This window comes from Archocentrus centrarchus, chromosome 1, assembly GCF_007364275.1.
Source record: "Archocentrus centrarchus isolate MPI-CPG fArcCen1 chromosome 1, fArcCen1, whole genome shotgun sequence".
Lineage (NCBI taxonomy): Eukaryota > Metazoa > Chordata > Actinopteri > Cichliformes > Cichlidae > Archocentrus > Archocentrus centrarchus.
In genome coordinates, this window is record NC_044346.1 from 22,947,172 (window position 1) to 22,970,012 (window position 22,841).

Sequence of the window (22,841 nt, forward strand, 5' to 3'; positions counted from 1 at the left end):
TAACTGAGAATCTACACAGACACATTGTATACACTATTTCGTCACTACTGACTGCACTGACTACACATATCATTAGTTCTGCTTCTGTTCCTTTAATTTAAAATAAACATCCTTTTTTTGTCACAGCCGTGCGGCTCAGTTTGTGACATCCATCCATCCATCCATCCATTCCATCGCTTCCGCTCATCCTGTTCAGGGTCGCGCGGGGGGGGGGGGGGGGGGGCTGGAGCCTATCCCAGCTGTCATAGGGCGAGAGGCAGAGTACACCCTGAATTATGAATAGAGCAAGACAATATACATTACCCCAAAATACTCAGAATTTGTTTCAAGTTAGACAAAAACACCATGCACTGAGAGGAAACTAAATGTTTAATAAATCAGCTGAGAGAGAACTAATATTAATTATTACAGTATTACATTCAAGGGACTAAAACTTTGGGATAACTGCACAGAAGAAATAAAAACCTGTTTGTCTTTGCATAAGTTTACACAGCTGTATAAAAACAAAAATAAACTATGAATATGAGGATGATTTGATTTGGTAAATAAGTCAGTTGGCTTTTCTGTTCTATTGAGTTCTCTCTCAGTTCATCTGGATATTACTAGTGTCCATTATTATTATTATTATTATTGATATGTGCACATATCTATAGCTAATGAGAATGTAGGCAGCTTGTACTAAGTTTATTTTGTATCTTTTGTTTGTTTGTTTTGTTTTTACATAAGGGGTAGATTTTAATAAGTGTTAAACTTCTCCTGCCTCTAACTATCTAAATTAGTACAACATATAGTGCATGTCATATAATATTTCACATGCATAACATGTTACACTTTAATTTGAAACTTATGATTATTCACACTATATATACAGCAAAATGCTTTCCAGAGTTGCACAGCTAAATTTTCTGTATTCCCTGCACAATTTATCAGGCGAGGAACCATTTATGGTAACTCGATTTGCAACAAAACAATGAAAAATCTTGAAAATAGTCACAACAATAAAAACATTCCGCAACGTCCTCCACTAACACTGGGGTTGAAATATACCTGAAAATGTATTTGATCAGTTTCACCCTACTTACTTCTTGTACTAATTACCTGAGTATAAACAAGGCACAAAACATGAAATACAAGTTAATAAAGTATAAGGGTAAATGAAAGTGATTATTTACAACAGCAGATTAAACTAATACCACTTAAAAACATAGTCTTACAAGGGAATCCTTTGGTGCATGATATGCATACACCTCCACACTATTATGCTCAGCGCAATAATCAAAGATTGCTCTGTGTAAACACAGTAAATTGGGCCACCCAACGTGTAATGATCAACATGAAGACATTGCCCATAGGAGCAGAAAAGTGCAGTGCTGTAATAACATTGTATAGTGCCTAGGTGATGCTGTTGCACTTGCAAACCGTTTGAAAAAAAAAAAAAGACTTTGCCTCATGTAACATGTGCAGGCATATGTACAGCATTTGCATCAAAGCTCTTCTATTTAAGATGAGGTAACGCCTGTGAATCATTTTATCCTAAGCAGGTTCAAACACAACAGAGAAGAGCAAAACTTGATCATAATCAATAGTGTAAAAAGTAAAAGAAGAGGTGAATCTTTTTTTTTTTTGCCCTATTATCATCCATTTGGTTTTATTGTATGACACGAGAAGTCAGACTAAAAGTTATAAAAGATAAAGCTCAAAGTGCCTTATTTGTGCTGGTGTGTGGAGGAGGTGCTCCTGTGCAGGGTTCAGGCCAAACTGGAGTGGGCCAATCAGAGCTGTGGCTGGGAAGTTGTAATCTGTAGGCTTTTGGGACAGCCCAATGGGCACCTCAGTGCACTGGGTTGGAGAGGGGCAGAAAGTGGCTTCTGGGCCAATCAATAGTGGCACTGGTTTCATTAGGTCACCATAGTTGTACTTGAGTTAACCACACTGTTATATAACTGGGCCACTCAAGAAGCTCTCTGCTGTGATATGGGTACAAATTATATTTCACTTGCATCAGCAGAACCTAATAAATTAGCAACTGAGTGTGTGTTCAAATAGGAAGCATACATGGAAACGTCTCACTGGGGCTCTTTGTGCAGTAGAGCAGTGGATCCTGGGTTCCCATCCTGGCACAACTACTACAGAGAGTCAGAGCATCACTGTGGCCTGGAGTGACTTTTCTTTTTTTAGTTACTATTACTAGTATAGGGGGCTAAACTTAGTTCACTGATATTTGAAATATTGACAAATCAATCATTTTTCTCCAAAAATACTCCAAAAATAAACTCGAGTTGGCCTTGTATGACACTATTGCTACCCTGCCACCCACCACGTGCACAATACAGTCACTGATCCCACCCCACCTCCCGAGGTGGTATAGATAAATCTTTGTCAGGGTATCTGTTTTGTCAGCCACCTCTCTCCTATGTTAAATTCAGGGTTCGCCAGCTGGAGTTACCATCACTCTGACAGCTGTGCATGAAACATGCAACTGAGATTTTTATTTTTTAAACAGTTACAGGAACAGCTACAGGAGCAACTACTTATGTTTCAAATGGATGAACAGACTTACAAATGGGACAAAGAAACAACTGGTTATGAGTTCTGTGTCCAAAGCGTGGGAAGTATTTAGGTAAGGTAAGCTTAACAGCAAATGTAGAGGGGAAGGTGAAGGCTGACCCCATCAGCTCAAGACTTATCAGGTACAATGTGAGTTGGATTGCAACACAACCAGCAGAGAGATTAAAGCAGAGTCAGGTAAGACTAATCAAACTTTGGAAGGTGTGTTCTTCTTATCACTGAGATGGAAGTGTTCCTGGTGATGTGAACACTGCACATCACACTTTCTTTTGTCCTACGCTTACCCCTCTCTGACCTTTTCCACTCTATCTTCATGAAGGCAGCATTTTAAAACCAGAGGCCAAAGATACCTAAGTACACGAGAAGGATGGACTCACTACGCCTGCCACAGGTGAGGACAAACTCTGATCTTCTATCAATTATTGCTGCATTTAACTGAAAACTGAATGTAACTTTAGAGCTATTTAAGTAAATAAAAACAAGCAAAATAACATATAGAGACACTTAAAACCTTAACAAAAGCAGTATGGCTCAAGAGTACATGAAACATAACATTTGTATGGTAGCATGGAGATTTCAGTGTTTATTGATATTCTTAAACTATTTTTTAAAAATATCAAACATCAGACTGAGAAGCCCATGAAGTGTGCACGTGGCTCTTAATTCAAGTGACAGTTAGCAAGTCTATTAATACTAAGCTGAAGAAAATGCTTAAAGTAAGTCTGAAAATGATTGCATGTGGTCTGCTGAAACGCAGCAATAAAACATAGAATTAATGTGCAATAATAACTGTGAAGTTATCCTCTTATGAACAAGTAATTGTAGAAACCAGGGCTTAGCTTAGCTAGATTGTACACTGATAAAAATGTGCAAATTCTTAATGAATTATAAATATTAGCAAAATTGTGACAAATAACATGAAAGTGTAAACTTTTGGGGGGGAAATATTGATGTTTTCATTCTGTCATACTGTTGTGTGAATGGAATTTTACTGGAATTGCATGTGATGCTGAGATCAATAGCCTGGCATGTGAGCAAAGTGTGTGTGTGTGCGTGTGTGTGCGCGTGTGTGTGTGCGCGCACGTGTGTGTGTGCGTGTGTGTGTGTGTGTGTGTGTGTGTGTGTGTGTGTGTGTGTGTGTGCGCGCACGTGTGTGTGTGTGTGTGTGTGCGCGCGTGCGTGCAACAGTGTATGGCAACCAAACAAATGCCAGTATTATACTGTAAATCTTATATTCTATACAGCATAATAATGTAAAAAAAATTTACAGCAAAAAAAAAATGTTGTCGAGTGCTCTAGGTACACTGTAAGCTTTAATGCTAGATCTTCTTGCCAGTACTCTACTGTAATTTAACAGTGAATGTACAGTATAGGAAATTATTATTGGAACCTAATGATAGTCATCCTCAGACTTTTATTTACTAATAGTCTCTTGAAATTTGTCATATTTAAATACTGACAAAGAAAATGTGTTTTGTTTTTCTTTCAGCAAATGGATCCTAAAAACAAATGTAAGGAAGACAATGATGAGAAATATGGATCTAAAAGCAAAGGTATGTAAGAAAGGGCTACTAATTTCTATCCTATTTAATCAGAATCACATGTATGTATGCAGCCGCACAAAATTGGTGTTGTTCTCATGTCTATAGAAATCAAAGCGAGTCCTGCGCATTCCACTGCAGCTCTGATCATAGATGAGCCGGAGGAGACAGATCCATGGCACCTGCCAGAACTGAAGGACACGGGGGTCCCGTGGTCAGGTGAAGACTCACCATTTCTAACAGTGCAAGTACTGTATTATCAAGGAACAAGGAACTGTCTTATCTTAAGCACTGTCTTATCAAATTTCTTGATTAGGCAGTGCGGAGTATATGTGCACATAGTCAGTAACTAATGCCTTTAAAAATCAAGATTAGTGATTCAGACCAGTAGTGGTACATTACACCTATTATGAGATGCAGTAAAACACAAAGTCCTGCAGCATAACAGTTAAGGAGTCACTGTTGTTACAGTGATAATTAAAGTATCCTCTGAGAAGCCTTTACATTCAATTGTCAGGCAAACTTAAAAAAAAAAAAACCCACAATACCATATTAACTTAACACAGTACAGTCACACAGGTGACCACAGTGTGTCTCATCAAAAGTGGTGAATGCTTCTGTAAACATTTAAAAACATATTTCAGGTTTGTTTTTCATTTTGATGATTCGCTAAATATTTATTTCAACACTGTTTTAACTGTGGTTCAGTATAAAGTGTAAAACAATAAGACATGAAGATCCTGCCTGAAGATCCATGGCTGAAGACACTCTAGTTTGCATCCAGATCATCATTACATCATTTTAAAATGTCCAGTCATTGATGTGATTAATTGGACAGTGTAGCGGTCATAAATGACAGTGGAGATGATAGCAGCTAACAAACATCCTGTTAAGATAAGATAAGTGATGCCCATTTGCTTTTGAGTGAACACAGCGTACTGCAACAGAGGTTAAGATCAACACTAAAAGCATAAACATTGTACTACTGATATATGAAATTATGCCTCCTCTTTGAATCCCCATTGGTCTCTAGTGTTTACAATAATGAAGAGGGAAAAAATTGTCCATGAAATGTAAACAGGCATTTCTTTTGTCTTTTTGGTTTCTGCCATTTATGTATAATTTCACACACAAGTATCTCATCTGATCTCACGTATTTTTTTCATTTGTTTCAGCTCTGGATACCAAAGGGAAGGCGCTGAGAGTGTTGGTATCAGTGGGGAAGCTGATCCTGCTTTTGGGTTTGCTCTACATGTTCGTCTGTTCTCTCGATATCCTGAGCTCAGCTTTCCAGCTTGTGGGAGGTACTCACAGGCTTATCAGAACCTATGAGTTAACGTAATGTTAAGTAATAAGCTTGCATGTTATAGGCCTTTTACTACAGCAGACATCTTGTTTTCAAGACACTGTGCACAATAACATTGTGACCGCAAGTAAGCTCAAACAATACTCAGTTTTATTACTGTTTATAATGTACTTGGTCACTATCCTAAGCACAATATCTGTGTGTTCAGGAAAAAAAATTGATATGAATGTGAAAAGATTCATGCTCTAATGTTCACTTTGTCCAGGCAAAACAGCAGGTGACATTTTTCAGGACAACAAAGTTTTGTCTAATCCTCTGGCTGGTCTGGTCATCGGTGTTTTGGTCACTCTGCTGGTCCAGAGCTCGTCCACTTCCTCCTCCATAGTCGTCAGCATGGTCTCTTCTGGTTGTGAGTATGAGCCTCTACCCTCTGCCAGCACACACAGAGACACATTCATGCACAGAAAACACATCATGAATGGGGACGATGCTGGGGTCCGTGTGCTTCCACAGTGCTAACAGTCCAGGTGGCTATTCCTATCATCATGGGCACCAACATCGGCACCTCTGTCACCAACACACTAGTCGCCATGACGCAGGCCGGTGAACGGAACACCTTTCGCAGGTAACGAGTGTGTGTTTCATGAAAGCTTCCTTTCCTTCTTCTAATCAGAAACCAGTAACCCAGAGGAAAATATGTATGAGTTCTGTGCTGTCCAAAAACAGTGGCTTTTCTTACTGCAGCAGCCATGTACAAGACATTATTATTTCATTTTATGTTTTTGTCTTCTTAAGCTGTTTTGCTTAGCCGCAAAACTATTAATAAATGGTCCATTTTAATTGTTCTGTCTTATTATCGGCTTATCGCTCAACTCTGAGCACTTTGAACTGCAATAATGTTCACTATACAAATAAAGTTTGACTGATGAGCGGAAGAAAATGGATGGATGGATGTTTCATTAAGACCAGAAATATGTCAACTGTTGAACTGAAAAACAGCCATTTTTTTTTTACTTGAAATTTTATGAGCCCCAGGAAATAAAACTTATATACAAATATACAATCAACCATGCAATATTTAACAAATAAATAAATCTCTGGATGCTATGATTTCATATTTATGGTATGATTCTCAGGTTCACAGAAAAGATAATTATCACTACATAAATGGTACATATTTCCTAGAATTCTTTCCCTGGAAAGCAGTGATAGTAAGCTTTCGTTAAAAAGATCAAAGGTCATTTTTGTCTTGCTTTTATCTTTCATGATGCACTTAGAGCTTTCGCCGGGGCCACGGTGCACGACTTCTTTAACTGGCTCTCAGTGTTGGTGCTTCTGCCTCTGGAGGTCGCCAGTGGTTATTTGTATGTGGTCACCAAGCTCATCACAGATTCATTCGAAATCCAGAGTGGAGAGGCCCCAGATCTGTTAAATGTGATCACTGACGTCCTCACTGAGTCAATTATACAGGTAAGATGTCATCGAGATGGCCTGATTGAATAATTTTAATTTCTCAAGCATGAAATAAATAAATAAATAAAAAAACAAACAAACCATGCAGCAGCCTTATTCAGTTTTTGGTCGTCGTCTAGAGGATGATATAATAAGATACATCAGCACTGGTTTAATCAAATATTAAGCAGCATGAGACATTTCCTGAAAGATGAATGCTGACATGAATGTTTGCAGTCTATTCATTTACATGTCTTTACACGCTTAACTTTATCAGAGAGATAAGATGCTCATATATAAGCCTGTTATCTTCTCATGGTTTATATTTCACAGTTTTTTTCCCCCCTTTCCTTCTGACTCAGCTGGACGAGTCTGTGATTAGTGGGATTGCCACCAACGATCCAGAAGCTATGAATAAGAGTCTCATAAAGAAATGGTGCCAAACATTCACCAACACAGTAAGACCAACACATGTCAAATATATGTAAATATATTCCTCAGTATTAAGAATAAAATGCTGAAGCTCAATTTTTCCACTGTGTTTCAGACCTTAATGAATGTCACAGTTCCTGGTCCAGAAAACTGTACCTCTCCGTCTCTGTGCTGGGTTGATGGGAACTATACCTTCACACTGAAGAATGTTTCTGAAACATACAACATAAAGAAATGTAAGACCAGCATTTCAAAAAAATTATGTACACAAGAAAACCCATTGCTTTATAATACATGGTTTCCTTGCAGAGACATTTGGATTGAACTGGATAGTTTTTATTGTCCGTGAGGGACAGTAGTCTACGCAACTTAAGCAGTTCATGAGATAAATATAGAACATACACATATATAAAACTTACATTAGATGTTATCATAATAAAGGCCACAGTGAGCTGTGAAAGTGCTACAATTCTACCAGTAAATTGCATGCGAAAGTTACCATGCCTGCTGCAAGCTGAGGGACCAAATACACACACACACACACACACACACACACTTTTGGAGTGCAGGGGACACTCCTGAAGACCTTCTATGACTCTGTGGTGGCATCAGCCATCTTCTATGCAGCAGTATGTTGGAGCAGCAGCTTGTCTACAGCTGAGAGGAAGAGGATAGACAAGCTCATCAGGAAAGCCAGCTCTGTCCTAGGATGTCCTCTCGACTCAGTGCAGGTGGTGGGAGACAGAAGGACTCTGACCAAAATAACATCACTGATGGACAAGGTCTCCCATCCCATGCATGAAACTGTTGCTGAGCTGGAGAGCTCCTTCAGTGACAGACTGCTGCATCCTAAATGCACAAAGGAGCGTTACCGCAGATCCTTCCTCCCAGCAGCTGTAAGACTTTATAACCATCACTGCTCCCAACAAAAACCACAATAACCTACACAATGTAGGATAATATATAATATACTGTAAATAGTCCGGCCTGTTAAGGTTCAACACACAGGCACATCATGTACATTGTATATAGTGTTATTATTAGTAGTATTAAGGTTAATCTTGTTTGTTGATTTTATATATATTCTTTTCTTAATAGTGTAAATTATTATATCTTTATTTATATTTATAATAACTGCGGCTGCTGTTACACCCAAATTTCCCCTCTGTGGGACAATAAAGGCTGTTTCTTCTTCTTCTTCTTCTTCACACACACACACACACACACACACACACACACACACATTACACTTTTTGTGATGATGTTAATGCCAGATGAGCTTTGAGCGCTAAAGATATGGAGCCAGAAGCGTGTTTATGACTTTTACTCGCCATGCACCGCAGCACCTAGTAGACCCAGTCTGTGACGTGGTCTTCCACTTCAGGCTGGTTCCTAACTACTTCCAATTTGCAATAATACCACTAAGAGTTGATCATGGAATATCCAGGCAGGAGGAAATTTCCCAGACTGGCTTGTTACATTGTATTGCAGTACCTCAGTGAGCTCTTTAGAACAACCCATTCTTTCACAAACGCTTGGTCGGGCAGACTGCATGACTAGGTGCTTGATTTTACACACCTGTGGCAATGGGACAGAATAAAACAATGATTAAGCCATATGGCCCAATAGTTTTGTCCATATAGTGTATTTCTCTTTTGTAATTAATTGTGTGTGTTTCTGTGTTGTCAGGTACACACCTCTTTGTGGATGTGAATCTGCCCGACATGGCGGTGGGTCTGATTCTGCTGGCTCTCTCTCTGCTCGTGCTCTGCTCCTGTCTGGTCCTCATAGTCAAGCTGCTCAACTCTATGTTAAAGGGACAGGTGGCTGCTGTCATCAAGAAAATCCTCAACACAAGTGAGCAGCACTGCTCACTGTAAAAAAAAAAACAAAAAAAAACTGCATGCAACATGTTGGTAACACATGAATGCTTGCATGTGTGTGTTTGTGTGTCTGTGCACAGATTTGCCATTTCCATTCGGCTGGGTCACAGGCTACATTGCCATTTTAGTCGGAGCTGGAATGACCTTCATTGTGCAGAGCAGTTCAGTGTTCACTTCTGCCATTACTCCACTTGTTGGTGAGGTTAATCACACATACCTCCATTCCTTCCATCACGTTAGGGTGTGAAACGTGAGGAAAATGTTTTAACTATTGTAATTGAACAGGTATTGGTGTCATCAGTATAGAGAGAGCATACCCACTGTGCCTGGGATCAAATATTGGCACCACCACCACAGCTATTCTGGCAGCCATGGCGAGTCCTGGAGACACTCTGGCTAACGCTCTGCAGGTCAGTCATTCACACAAAAAAAATCTAGCGTGGCTATTCCACATGCCAATTCAAGGTTTACTGTATGTATTTCTTATTATTTTTATCTTTCTTTTTTCTAAATTTATAATAATGTAAATATCATTGCAGATACATGTTCTCACGAGAAATTGTGTCACATTCATCATTTAACAGAACAACAGTGTTTCCTTCCACATTAAAGCCTGCAGAAATTGAAATGACCAATTTTACCAATTATTAAATTGTGACATTTCTCTTAACTTTACATTCGTGTTTGGAAAAAGAAATCGGGCACCTTATTATCTTTTCTTGAAAATTTGGGACAATTTACTGGGGAACCAGTTGGCATGTTAAATGTAAATATATCAGTATTTTATTTATATATTTATATTTATTAATTTTCAATAAAATTAAGAGAACCTTACCAGGAAATTAACAACCTGTAAAAGGTAGAAAATGTAAATCTGATAGCTACTTCGTTACGCTTACATTGATGCTTATTGTTTGTCAACAATTCAGATTGCCCTTGTGCACTTCCTGTTCAACATCTCTGGCATCGTTCTGTGGTATCCCATCCCCTTCACCCGCTTCCCTATCCGGTTGGCTAAGGGTCTGGGCAACATCACAGCCAAATACCGCTGGTTTGCTGTTGTCTACATCATCTGCTGTTTCTTCTTTTTACCACTTCTCATATTTGGCCTGTCACTGGCTGGCTGGGAGGTACTGGCGGGTGTGAGTATTCCTCTACTCATCATGTTGATCATAATCATTGCGATCAACGTGCTGCAAAAGCGGAAACCTGGGTGGCTGCCTGCAGTGCTGCGATCCTGGGACTTCCTCCCTCTATGGGCACACTCCTTGGCTCCCTGGGACAAAGCAGTTGGTGTAATTATTGCAAAATGCTGTTGCTGCTGCAAATGTTGCCAAGTTGCATCTGATGCCCAAGAAGACAGAGCACAAGAACTGGTGGAAAATAGCAAGACAGCACACACAGCGGTATATGACAATCCTGCAATGAGTACAGAGAATGAAGTGGAAGATGAGATGAAAATAGAGCTAAATATCCTGAAAATGACCATGCTTTGAGATTTTACATTTTAAGTATGTGTGGGATTGTGTGTGTGTGATGCAAAGAAACACTAATTCACATGTTTTTGTGTAACAAAGGAAATGGCTGCATAGACAAATGCAGTAAAGTTTTACATTGTTAACTGAAGTGACCTTGAAATGCAGCTGGAAGTCTATAATTATGTTAATGTCAGAAAATCCCATCAAAGGATCAAAACCAACCAGTTAAGTTTCTCTTTTAACCATTGGAGGGCTAAGCCATCACATGATGACCCAACCCTAGCCATAACTTTAACCCTGTGTTTATGAATATGTAATTTTTAAAAATTTTAACTGACATACACAAAAGACTATTCCACCCCCCCAAAAAAGTCATTTTTGATTTTTCTTTTCCAAAACACAGCATCCGAGGAGGGTTAGGGTTAGTATTTTTGATGACTTCGACCCCAGAGGGTTAATACTTTATCATTTCACATATTTATCGATTTCAACGTCAGATCAATTTGCTCTTGCGGAAGACATAAAGGCAGCAAACAACAATATAATCTTATAAACAGCTTAATTTCTTAAAACATCTTGGTACTGTGACTGGTTTTGCCATTGTTATTTAAATGAAAGGAAACAGTATTTTTTTATTGGTGGCTATTTCCAGCTGCAGGTTGATATGCATTTGGTGCTGACAGAACAGGGAACTGTGACAGTGCTGGTAGGTCCGACTTGAAGATCTTAGCTATTTGACACTCTGCTGTGAATTTTTCTAAAAACATTTATAAACCCTACTCAGTTGGAGGTTGAATTTCAATTTTAATAGTTATCTGCTTTATGAGTAAATGCTTACGAAACCAATGATATTCCTGAAAACCTCAACCAAACTTTGTGTTGAGTCCTAACTGTCAGTATGCCATCCTGGTAAACATGGTTTTCTACCTGCTCATTGTTTGTTGGTGAGACTCTTTTAGCTCATGTGTACAGCCTCAGAGCTGCTAGCATGGCTATAAAGAGGTGAGGAATAATCAGTGCTTGGCTGCACAGACAAAGCTAAAATGAATTAGTGCTGGCTTTGTTCTTTTAATGGGATTTGCAAGCAGATACAATACAGAATATCACCAATCTTGTCCTTTGGCAATTGAGTAGCTAATATAGGATCTTATCATATATCTGAATATCTAACTTTATTTCTAATACAATGTCTAAATTGCCATTTAGGCAACTCTCCTAAAAATGACAATGTGACAATGTTTCTTTAAACACGGTTCTTGGGTTTTATTTAATAATACAAATACAGTATATACAAGGAGCGTATGTGGAGCTAATTCTAAACAAAGTCACCCTCTGTTATTGATAATGAGCACTTATTGACTACAGTATAACAATTGGTGCATATATTTGGCCAACACAGCCTGTTGTCTTGCCTTATTCCGGCCTGCTGCACAGAGACAGACAACCATTCACACTCACATTCACACCTACGGGCAATTTACAATCTCCAGTTAACCGAACTCCACTAACTGCATGTGTTTGGACTGTGAGAGGAAACCTGAGTACCCAGAGAGAACCCTCACAAACACGGGGAGAAAATTACAAACTCCACACAGAAAGGCAAGGTTAAAAATAAATAAATAAATCAATTTAAGACCTACATTTTTTAAAAAATTATGTCCTGATATGTAAAACTAGAAAATTGAAAGAGGGTGTCCTTTCTTTTTCATGATGAGAACCTCACATAACCATGCCGGCCAGAAGGCAGGCACACAAACCTGTCATGTTTCGATATTTTCATCATGTTCCCTCTGTTGCAAAATATTCACTGTGCATAAAACACATTAAAATCGTTAAAACATCGTTTTAAGGTGTAATATTACTTCGCATTATTGTATTAAGGTGTAATTGAAGAGGTAATTGTATTCAAGGAATATGTAGTCTGAAATAAGATGAATGAGCATCTAACAAGTTGTTTTGGTTTGTTTAACTGTGAGTTGTCCCCAAAAAAACCTTTGTTAGAAAGCAAAATAATAAAATAATTATAATAATTTCCTGACCCTGTCTATGTGCTGATCCTTTCTATAGTGCCCTGTTATCAGTGTTATTTGTTTCTGAGGTAATCAAATCATATTTATTGTTCTATTTTGATATAAATATTTCAAAATGAAACATGTTCTACCCACTGGGTTTTCCTCATTGTGTTTTGAGTAATCCTGTGATAACTCAGACTGAAAAATTCATTAAGACTCTCTGATAGGACAGAAGGAGACTGACAGGTGACTGTCAATGGTGTCATCTGACAGCATAATGGTTTAGTGTGCTAGTATGAAGTGTGTTTGTTTACGTAACACAGTGCTCACTTAATATTTAAACGTGAAATATTCAAATTCACAACAACAAAAATTGTCATCAGGCATGTTTATAACAGGCATTGTAACAACTTGCTGTTATGATACACTTTAGTGATATGAATATATATTTATATGTTTAACTCATTTGTTTTTTCACATACAAGTTTTTGTTTAATGTATGTTCTGTCTTCACCTTGGATTTAATTACCACAATGAATTGATTACATAAGTTTTTGTGTCTTTTCCCCTCTGTTATCCTTGTAAACAGTACACAAATATGCTGCTGTGTGCTGCATGGAGATTCTCCACTCACTCGATGACAATAGTATATATATATATATATATATATATATATATATATATATATATATATATATATATATATATATATATATATATATATGTACAGTTATCCCACTGACAACAGGAAAAAATGGCTGGCTTAATTTAGAAAGAACAATCTTAGCTTATAGGTTAAAACAGTAACAAATATGTAAATGAATCATATTTAATGCCAACTTTTTTTTTTTCTTCTTTCAAACAAACACCGGAGCACTGGGACGTGCGATGTTTGGTTTATTAAAAATAAGAAGCGGGTAAAGCTTGAAAACCTCAGGGAGATGAATCTGCCAGTCTGGGTGCTGTGTCACTGCAGGGAGTCTTCAGGCTGAATCCTCTCATGGTTCCTGTGCTGAGGGAGAGTTAGGAGAGGCAAAAAAAAAATGTTGGACAACTGTGTAGGTCTGGACAGGTGCGTGCATTAGGAGCTGAGGTATGTGTTGTTTTGTTTTTTTTTTGTTACCCAACTTAAACTGTGGAACTTCATTAATTGTTGACGTTACACAAAGTGTGACAAGTTGCTTCAGTTACTATGAATTTGTGTAAACACTATACTGTAATACAGGATTAGTGTGATTACATACATACAGTTTTTTTGAAAGCTGGTGTCATATTTTACACTTAAATTGTGTTTTCTGTCTGATTTGAACCCTCAGCCTTCCCTGTTTCCTTGCTTCTGCCATCAGCCGAGCTGCAACACAGACAACTGGACCACAAAACCGAACAACATGAGACTTCTCAGATGCTCTGCCTCTTTTGTTATAGTCATATATCACAAAAATAGCCAGCTGTTTCACTAACAGTTGTGTAATTATCATCTTATAAACTAGGTCAAACTCACAGCGGATAAATTTGTTTCATAAAGAAGCAAAAAGTCATGTTTTGAAGTTTTTCTTTAGGATTTCATAATGTCGGATGAAATAAGATTAAAAAAAACAAAACAACTTTACAATGACTTGGTTGTTCCTGGTTACATTTGTCACGGTGCGTGACCGGGCTGCATGGCTGTGTATGGAGGTGAGGACCCAATAGCAGGACGCAGGAGACGGCAGGTAAGAGTGATGAGAGGTGAATCTTTATTTGAGTAGGAGTGCAATGGCAACAGGAACCAAAAGAAGAGGCAAACAGATGAGATAACCTAAACTGGGAACAAACTAGAAATATCCTGGAAACAGGGAGCCAGAGAGCCCGAACAGCCGTAGAACAACAACAACAATCCGACAAAGGACAATGGGAAGACTGAGACTTTAAATACACAAGGTAATTAGGGAATGGGCGACAGGTGAGGGCACAGCTGAAACTAATTACACAAACGACAAGGGGAAGTAAAACTAAACACATAGTACAAGGGACAATAACTGACAAAATAAAACAGGAAACAACTAGGCGAAGACAGAAATGCAGACTTGACACTACACAGGAAGTAAACACCACAATACACAGAAGACCAGAGACATGAAAAGGAACAAAACAAACACAGGGGTACCACAAAGGGAACACAATGAATAACAATTAAGGACCACAAAACAACTGAGACACTAAATGAATAAACTAAGAAACACCATAACACCAAATCATGAGAAGGAAAACACAAAATGCTGGGCATAAGGCCCAGGATCATGACACATTACAGTATGTGCTTGGCAGCCTAATTTGGCATCAGTTAACATATCCAAAATCTCCAACTAACTAACATGTTTTAAAACATAAGCACATTTGATTTATGTGTGCTTATAACGTAAAGTTTTTTTTTTTAAATATTACCTTTTAAAAATGCATCTCAAACTTCTGTGCTGCTACATCTCTGTGAGCCACCATTGCTGTAAAAAAGATGGTCCATTGGAGTGAATGGAAATAAAGTGACTCTTACCATTCGAGGGCTTGGATAAACCTGCCATATAGAGTATAGTGTATATAGAGTATAGTGTATAGTGTGAATTACTTTTTTTAATTTTATTCTTCTTATTTATATGTGTGTGTATATATGGTTGCAGGTACAAAATACATTTCACTGTGCATTGTACTGTGTATAACTGTGCATGTGACAAATAAACACTATCTTAATCTCTTAATCTCATATATCTAAAAAGATCCCAACCTTTGTCAATATATTGTTCTTATTATCAAATTATTCTTTTACACTTTTCTTACTGACTGTCAAAAGGTCTTCAAAGAGAAAGGTTCTTGCTGTGCTTCATCACTGTATAGTCAGATCTGTGTATTTTTATGTATTTATTTTTATTAATTAATATTTTTTTCCTGGAACATCACAGCCAGTATCCAGGAAACTTTCACTGTCACATGCCAGCGAGCCATGAGCAGAGAACATGAGAGAGACCATCAATATATCAATAAAGAGGGTGTGCAAGTGTGTCAGAGCACAACCCAAAAACCACGAGTTTCCACATGGTCAACTGACATCCATGACATGGAAATACATCATTCATACACACTCACGTGCGCGCACGCGCACACACACACGCACACACACAGTGATCTTTTGTCTCCATTTCAGTAGGTCCCAGTATAGCTGATCAGTTTCATTTTGACAGACTTACATTATGACATCTGTGCGACTATCAGTATTTGCTGCGTTTTTTTCCACATCAAATGAAAACATTATAGACGTCTTGAACATAATTTCCTCCCAAATTTAGAATCACATATTTGTTGTCTTTGGAAACATTAAAATTACCCGTAAAAATGAAATAAAGTTAAGCAGATTTGTTAGGAAGTGCTTTGAGTTTGGAGTGACTCACCCACCAATCTCCATAAAACTGTCATGGAAACTTCTCAACATAAATATCCAGGTCATGTCCAGCTCACATTCTTCAGTCAGACTGCCAATGTGTTCATGTTAGTACCAAATTACACTCACCAGCCACTTTATTAGGTACACAGTGCCAGTTCTGGGTTGGCCCCCTTATTGTCTTCAGACCTGCCTCACTTGTGATATAACACATTATCCTGCTGAAAGCAGCTCTCCCAGCAACAGATGGTGTTCAGTTGGTACTAAAGGGCTCTAAGTGCACCAAGAAAATATCCCCCACACCATTAGACCACTACCACCAGCCTAAACCATTGATATAAGGTTGAATGGATCCATGCTTTCGTGTTGTTTACACCAAATTCTGACCCTACCATCTGAATGTTGCAGCAGAAATCGGGACTCATAAGAACAGGTAATGTTTTTACAACCTTCTATTGTCCAATATGGTGAACTGTAACCCCAGTTTCCTGTTTTTAGCTCACAGGAGTGGCACCTGCTCTGGTCTTCTGCTGCTGTAGCCCATCTGCTTCAAGGCTAGGAATGTTGTGTGTTCAGAGATGCTCTTCTGTGTGCTTTGCTTGTCGCAAGTGTTTACAGGGGTTACTGTTCATCTGTCTTCTTCATTCTGATGCTCGGTTTGAACTTTAGCAGCTCGACTTGACCATGTCTACATGCCTAAAAGCTTTGAGTTGCTGCCATGTGATTGGCTGATTAGATATTTGCATTATTGACCGGTTGAACAGGTGTACCTAAAGAAGTGGCCAGTGAGTGTAAAGGTCCTTACTTCTGCACGTTTATGTGACTGAGCAACACCGCCATCTAATGGTAATTATGGGAACAGTAAACTGCATGTAAGGACAGCTAGAAGAAGAGGGAGGGATTGTGGATGAAGACATCCATCTGAATCAGAATTACTGATGTGATTTTAATCTTTGCATGTAAATGATTATTATGTGTGGAAGGTGTCACTGTTGGAGATGGAGAAAATTTTATCACCCTGGTCTGCATCTTTCCTCAGGTTTAAATTAATATTTGGCTCATTCATTTCATGCTTGTTTTGGTGTCATTCATTTCTCTCGTGGCCATTTACAGAAGCAGCAGTGGCAAAACAGCTTAAAAACCTCTGCATAATAAGCACGACAGTGATGCTGTGTCGGTTACGACTGTCTCTAATTTGAACTGAAGTCGCAGTCATTTCCAAACCAGCAGCTCACCACCAAGGTGGATACACAATAAATGGAAAAAAGAGATTATTGAGGATTCTGGGAGCATCCTAAAAATTAGTGATGACTGATTTAAATGACATTCTGGACTTTCAAACTCTTTTTATTATCTAAATTTACATTCATTACAGTCACTGGAAGCATATATCAGCGCAGGATTGAGTGACATGTCTCTGTCTTGTGTTTCTTAACCACCTCTGATCTAGATGGTTTTCAGACCACTCACAGTTGATTATAATGTTTATTTTGGCCTCTCATCTTTGAGATCAAGCTGGGATCTTTCAGTGCTCAGCTTTACCTGGCCGCTACCATTTGCTCACATTAGTATATTAATAAAGACAGCTGTTTCCAGTGCCCTCTGGTGCCAAACCTTGAGTATTTCATATTTATGGAGGTAATGTAAAAAAAACAGTTTTTTTTTCTTTTTTCTTTTCTTACATCAGGAGCTTTAATTGAAAATTCATGAGGACAACACAACAATTTGACAAAACAAATAATTTATTATTTTCAAACCCAGAGGCAATTTGTGGTTACAGTCAAAACAGATAACTGATGTGCATTTTACACATAGTGTACACTACCACTATCAATACAATGGAATAAAACTACAACTACCTCTAAGAATTCATTACTAAATCCACTACTCACTAGAACTACCAGTTAAAGTAAGTAATATTAAAAACATCAGTACAAAAAAAAAAGAAACAATACAAATTGCACTTGTAGCACCATTCATTGTATTACACCACAGATGAAAAGAATAATTTACACTTAATGTGGGCTACTATAACGTACTTCACAGGCTCGTGTTTCCATGTGCCTCTCTCTGAAAGCCTGGAAGAGGCAGTTTCATTCAGGACCACCGAAGATGGTCACTTGTGCAATAATTTATGCCTAAAAAAAAAAATTCTCCTTGTAGCATCATAACATGGTTCTGAACCATGGTTTTTGTGTTCTGCCTTTGATTTACGTAGGGGAGCTGTTGCACTGTTGTATTAAAAAAAGAAGAAAAAAAAGAAAAAACAAAACAGTACACATGTTAAGAGGTCTCTTTCACTTAGAAGGGGACGGGTCCGTAGTAGGCGTTGTACGCGGCCACGATGCCGGCAGTGTCAGCCATCTCATCGCAGGCAACGTTCAGCTCGCACACCTCTCTGAGGCTGGATGGTTGCGGAGAGAAATGGCGTTAGATGCATGTGTTTGCAGACTTCGAATAAATTCTGTTTTTTTTTTTACTTATGAATATTGACTTTGTCAACAGGTTGAAAATTTGTAGCAGTAACTGTACCTTTCCAGCTGCAGAGGGGTGAGATCACCAGCTGTAGCAGCTCTTCTGCTCCTCAGAATAACAGCAGCCAGATCTCTCTTCACAACCACTGGAGCAGCTGAAGGGTCAAACATCACAAACTTAGATTTTTCTTTAGTTTTAGTTTTATTTTGTTTTGTTTTACGCTTAAATTCTAAAACAGTGCAGACGTTCTCTCTTGAAACAAAGCTGATGCCCACCTTCAGTGCTGGCTGACTCTGAGGAAGATGAAGATGATGATGATGAAGAGTCAGAAGCAGAATCTGATGCTGATGAGTCTGAGGCAGAGGAGTCGGACTCAGAGGACTCTGAAGACTCTGAGGATTCAGAGGACTCTGAGGAGGAGGAGGAGGAATCAGATGCTGAAGAGTCTGAGGAAGAGTCAGATGAGGCTGAATCGGACTCAGAGGAGGAAGAAGAGTCAGAAGCAGAGGATGAATCAGCAGCAGCAGCGGGGTCAGCAGGTGCAACATCAGCAGCTGCGTCGGCATCAGGATCCACGACAACATCGGGTTCCACAGCTGATGAAAGCAGACAATAACATACGTTAAATGTACTATAGGTGCTCTTATTGCCCCAGATAAGATAGAGAACGATACTGGGCCTCACAACATTGACAAGAGTTTGTTCTTACCTCCCATGGACCAGCACACTGAGAGAAGAGTGCAGATGGAGATGAGAGTCAGAGTCTTCATGATGTCTTGTAGTTAGTGTGTCTCTGTAGACAGCTCGGTTCCTTTATTGCTTGTGCTTCTTCGCTTTCCTGCGATGGCTTGTTCTGTTTCTTTCTCCCAAGTCGAGGTCAATATATACCGTAGTCCACCTCTCTTGTCAGACCAGACCCACACAATGAGATAATCCTCTGATTGGCTGAGGAATCAAATGTCACCGTTTCCGCTTCCATTTGTCATGAAAGCTCACATAAACATCCAAACAGCTCCTGGCACTGAGTCCAAAAACTAATCCAACAACCACAGCCACAAACATTTCTGGCATTTGACATTACATAAAGCACGTAGTAATACATGTAAACCTATGCTGGTGTGTGTGTGTATGTTAACAGAACGGTGGAAGAATTATTACCTTCACTCTTTGTGGAATTGTTGTTTTCTCCACAATGTGTGTATATCCAAATATGCATTTACACACACACATAGAAAAAAACTCATCAGAAATAGTTACAGATAACTTTTGAAAAACTTTTAAATCTATTTCAAATAAAATTTCTGAATTGAAATCCCAAAATAGTTCCTTTCTCTTGCTTTACATTATTTTTGTTATATTTTTTTTTAAAGAAAAAAAAAACAATCATTTTCCCGTCAATCATTTTTTGAGGTTAAACCAATAATTTTTTATACTTGTCTTGTTTACCAGTCCTGTGCATCCCCTTCAAATTCCTTTCAGTCCTGACCCTTCATCATTGAAGTATAAATAATACAACAAACCTCGAAAGTCCATAATGGTGGCGTTACAAGATTTCTATAAAATACCCTTGAAATTTAATTGGATTTTAATCCAAAGGATCCACTGCAGGGTTGCCTCTTTAACATCATGGTTGCCAGGTCTGCCATTGCTGTTATGTTTCTATACTCCTTGCCCCAGATGTGCTCTCCCACCCACACAAACCCCAAACTATAGCCTGAGCCAACCACAACCTACTAATCGAGTGACACGGAGCAGCAGTGAGCCTCATTATGCGACAGAGCTTAATTAGAGTGTAGCAGAGTCCCACTGGAACCGCAGTCAGACGCTATTTACAGATCCATCTCGTCCCAGGTCCTGGAGAGATCCAGTGCATGGCCATGGCTTACCAACACCAACCAGTGGTCCAATGCACAGTCGCATTCAATGTATTTCAGCATGTACAGAGCTAAATATAGTTAACCCCCATGTGTTGGATGCACTGTGTTATGCATGCGGGTTTGGATGCAGCTTTCTGTTGGTACGATATATTTGAGTGTGGCTTTGGTAGGTTTTAGATTTTAAATAAAGGTATTGGAGATAGCAGCTTTGACCTAAACCATGTTGCAGCTTAAATACTGTCTAGATAACCAAACATTTACACATACATATCACTTGACTTATATATATCTCAAACGGCCCCTAAATGGCTTCATTTGTCATTCATTGTTTTTGTAGTGTATCATTTGTAGTGAGACAGATTCAGTGGAGCTGCAGAGTGACCTTGTTGTCCTTTGTGCTTCATAGTCCAGCGTTATTCCTGGTGTCGTGGATTTGTTTTGGACTTCATGCCATGTAATTTCAATGTCTCGTCCAGTGTCCATTTTTGTGGATTTTTGTGGATTTTTGTGGATTTAGTGCTCGGGAGGGGGACGCAGTTTGAGAAAACAATTGCGATAACATCCCTGAAAAGGCAGGAAATGCAGCAGACGTTCCTGCCTGGGATGAGTTTCTTGTTGCTCCTGCATGCTGGCTTTTAAATATTTGATCTAGACATTAAGTAATGCTCAGTTTTCCTCATTTACAACAGCTCTTGTGCATCTAGATAAAAGTTAAACATATGATACATGAACACAATGAACGTGACGAACATCCTATCTTTATCTGAGGCCGATGACGTGATATCCTAATGAGTCAAATGGCTTTATTAAGATGGCCCTTTTTTTGGCCATTTCTATTCTTCTTTTTTTTTAATAATTTCAGAACTCTTTAAAAATAGATTTTTGAATCTCATTCCCTGCGATCCTTCATGTTTTATGGCATGGGTCTTTTAGTCACTCCAACAAGTTATAGTCTTCATTCAGTTTTCATGCTCTGAGCTCTCAGATCAAATTTTCTAAAAGAAGCCCAATTATTCCTAAGCATGGCTTTTTGTTTGTTGTAATGTCTTCAGTCCAATTAGTTATTTTCTGTTTTGTTGTATTTTTATTATTCTGGTGTACATTAGTCTCACATTATTGTATTTTATTTTATTTTATTTCAAGCCTGTTTTGGATGGCAGATTTTGCGAGCAGAATTGTGATCTTTATGCACTGTTGTGCCCAGTGATGTCAGCAACGCGTTACTCTAATCTGACCACTTTTTTCAGTAACTGGTAATCTAACGAGTTACTATTCCCAATCCATTAATCAGATTAAAGTTACTTATCCAAGTCACTGTGCGTTACTATTTTTGTCATTTTCCTTAGTAAAAAGATATATTTTTACTTTCTTCTTGTGTCTCGGGGAGTGACGTCTGGCCGATGCAACAATTAAGTCTTGTTTTCAGCATGAGGACAATAATTTAGTTTAATTTATTAGCACACAGCAACACAAATGTAAACAATGGAGGGAGGAGAGAGATGCGCGTTTTCTAGCTGGGAATACAGGCACTATTTTGAGTTTATGTCAGCAACAATGTCAATATTGAAACTCAGTTTAGGGAAAGATGAAGAGTTAACCTCCATGGAAACAATTTTTGGTCTTTGGTAGACTTTGAAGAATAAATCATGTGGCCAGAATTTAACAAATTTCATAACTACTAATTACAATAAAACAATGTAAGTAAAGTAAAAAATAAGAAAATTGTTTGTTTGTTTGCCAAGCAAAGGTCTGTGAAGGGAGATAAAGTTCATAAAACAGCAACAGTGGGAAAATGACCTTAAAATCTGATTGCAACACATTATGTGTATGTGAAGAAAGTAATTTCTTAGAAGTTAGCATTGTCTTTTGTTTTAACAGGGACAATGATATCAATATATATAACAATGATATCAGCTTGATGCAGATACCATTTCACTGGAATTCAGATCTGGGTTTTTTTTTTTCTTAAACTTTTAACAATACTAGGGCCCGTATCTGGGCCCAAAGAAATTGTCCAAAAAAATCCAGGATTGTTAAAGGGTTAATTAACCCTTCTTTTTGAGTCTTTCCTTAAAGAAATACTCAAATTGAGTCATTATCTATTGAAGAGATCTGCATCCAGTCCTACTTCAGCCCTCAGACAGATGGCCTCATAGATGATGGATAAACAGAGCCATTCTTATTGGAACTTTTGTCCTTTTGTCAATACCAGCTTTGTTCCACTTGCATGATGGACATGCATCACATAATTGCAATAAACAACTTTCAAATGACCAGTTAGAAGAGCGTATTCAGCAGTTTTTTAAAAAACCATTACCTCAGTCTGCGTGTGGCAGCTCAGAGAAAGACATAACATTTCCTGTTTTTTCATGTTGTGTCTGCTGTAAGGCACCTAAAATACCCAGGAT

The 22,841-nt window shown here is 38.4% G+C and overlaps 2 protein-coding genes across 2 annotated transcripts; one reads left to right on the plus strand and one right to left on the minus strand.

Annotated features, from left to right (window-relative positions):
- The first annotated feature begins 2,636 nt into the window (after nucleotides 1-2,636).
- slc34a2a (solute carrier family 34 member 2a) lies at nucleotides 2,637-10,678 on the plus strand. Its single transcript, XM_030734966.1, has 14 exons — nucleotides 2,637-2,745; nucleotides 2,888-2,959; nucleotides 4,058-4,121; nucleotides 4,218-4,328; nucleotides 5,285-5,413; nucleotides 5,681-5,824; nucleotides 5,929-6,040; nucleotides 6,693-6,885; nucleotides 7,230-7,325; nucleotides 7,415-7,535; nucleotides 8,989-9,156; nucleotides 9,263-9,379; nucleotides 9,468-9,592; nucleotides 10,112-10,678. The coding sequence occupies exons 2-14, from the start codon at nucleotides 2,936-2,938 to the stop codon at nucleotides 10,676-10,678; spliced, it is 1,971 nt and encodes a 656-aa protein (XP_030590826.1). The 5' UTR covers nucleotides 2,637-2,745; nucleotides 2,888-2,935.
- A 7,160-nt stretch (nucleotides 10,679-17,838) lies between these two features.
- bglapl (bone gamma-carboxyglutamate (gla) protein, like) lies at nucleotides 17,839-19,399 on the minus strand. Its single transcript, XM_030740118.1, has 4 exons — nucleotides 19,266-19,399; nucleotides 18,832-19,152; nucleotides 18,614-18,710; nucleotides 17,839-18,485 (listed from the first exon to the last, which is right to left on the minus strand). The coding sequence occupies exons 1-4, from the start codon at nucleotides 19,324-19,326 to the stop codon at nucleotides 18,383-18,385; spliced, it is 582 nt and encodes a 193-aa protein (XP_030595978.1). The 5' UTR covers nucleotides 19,327-19,399; the 3' UTR covers nucleotides 17,839-18,382.
- Nucleotides 19,400-22,841: the final 3,442 nt, after the last annotated feature.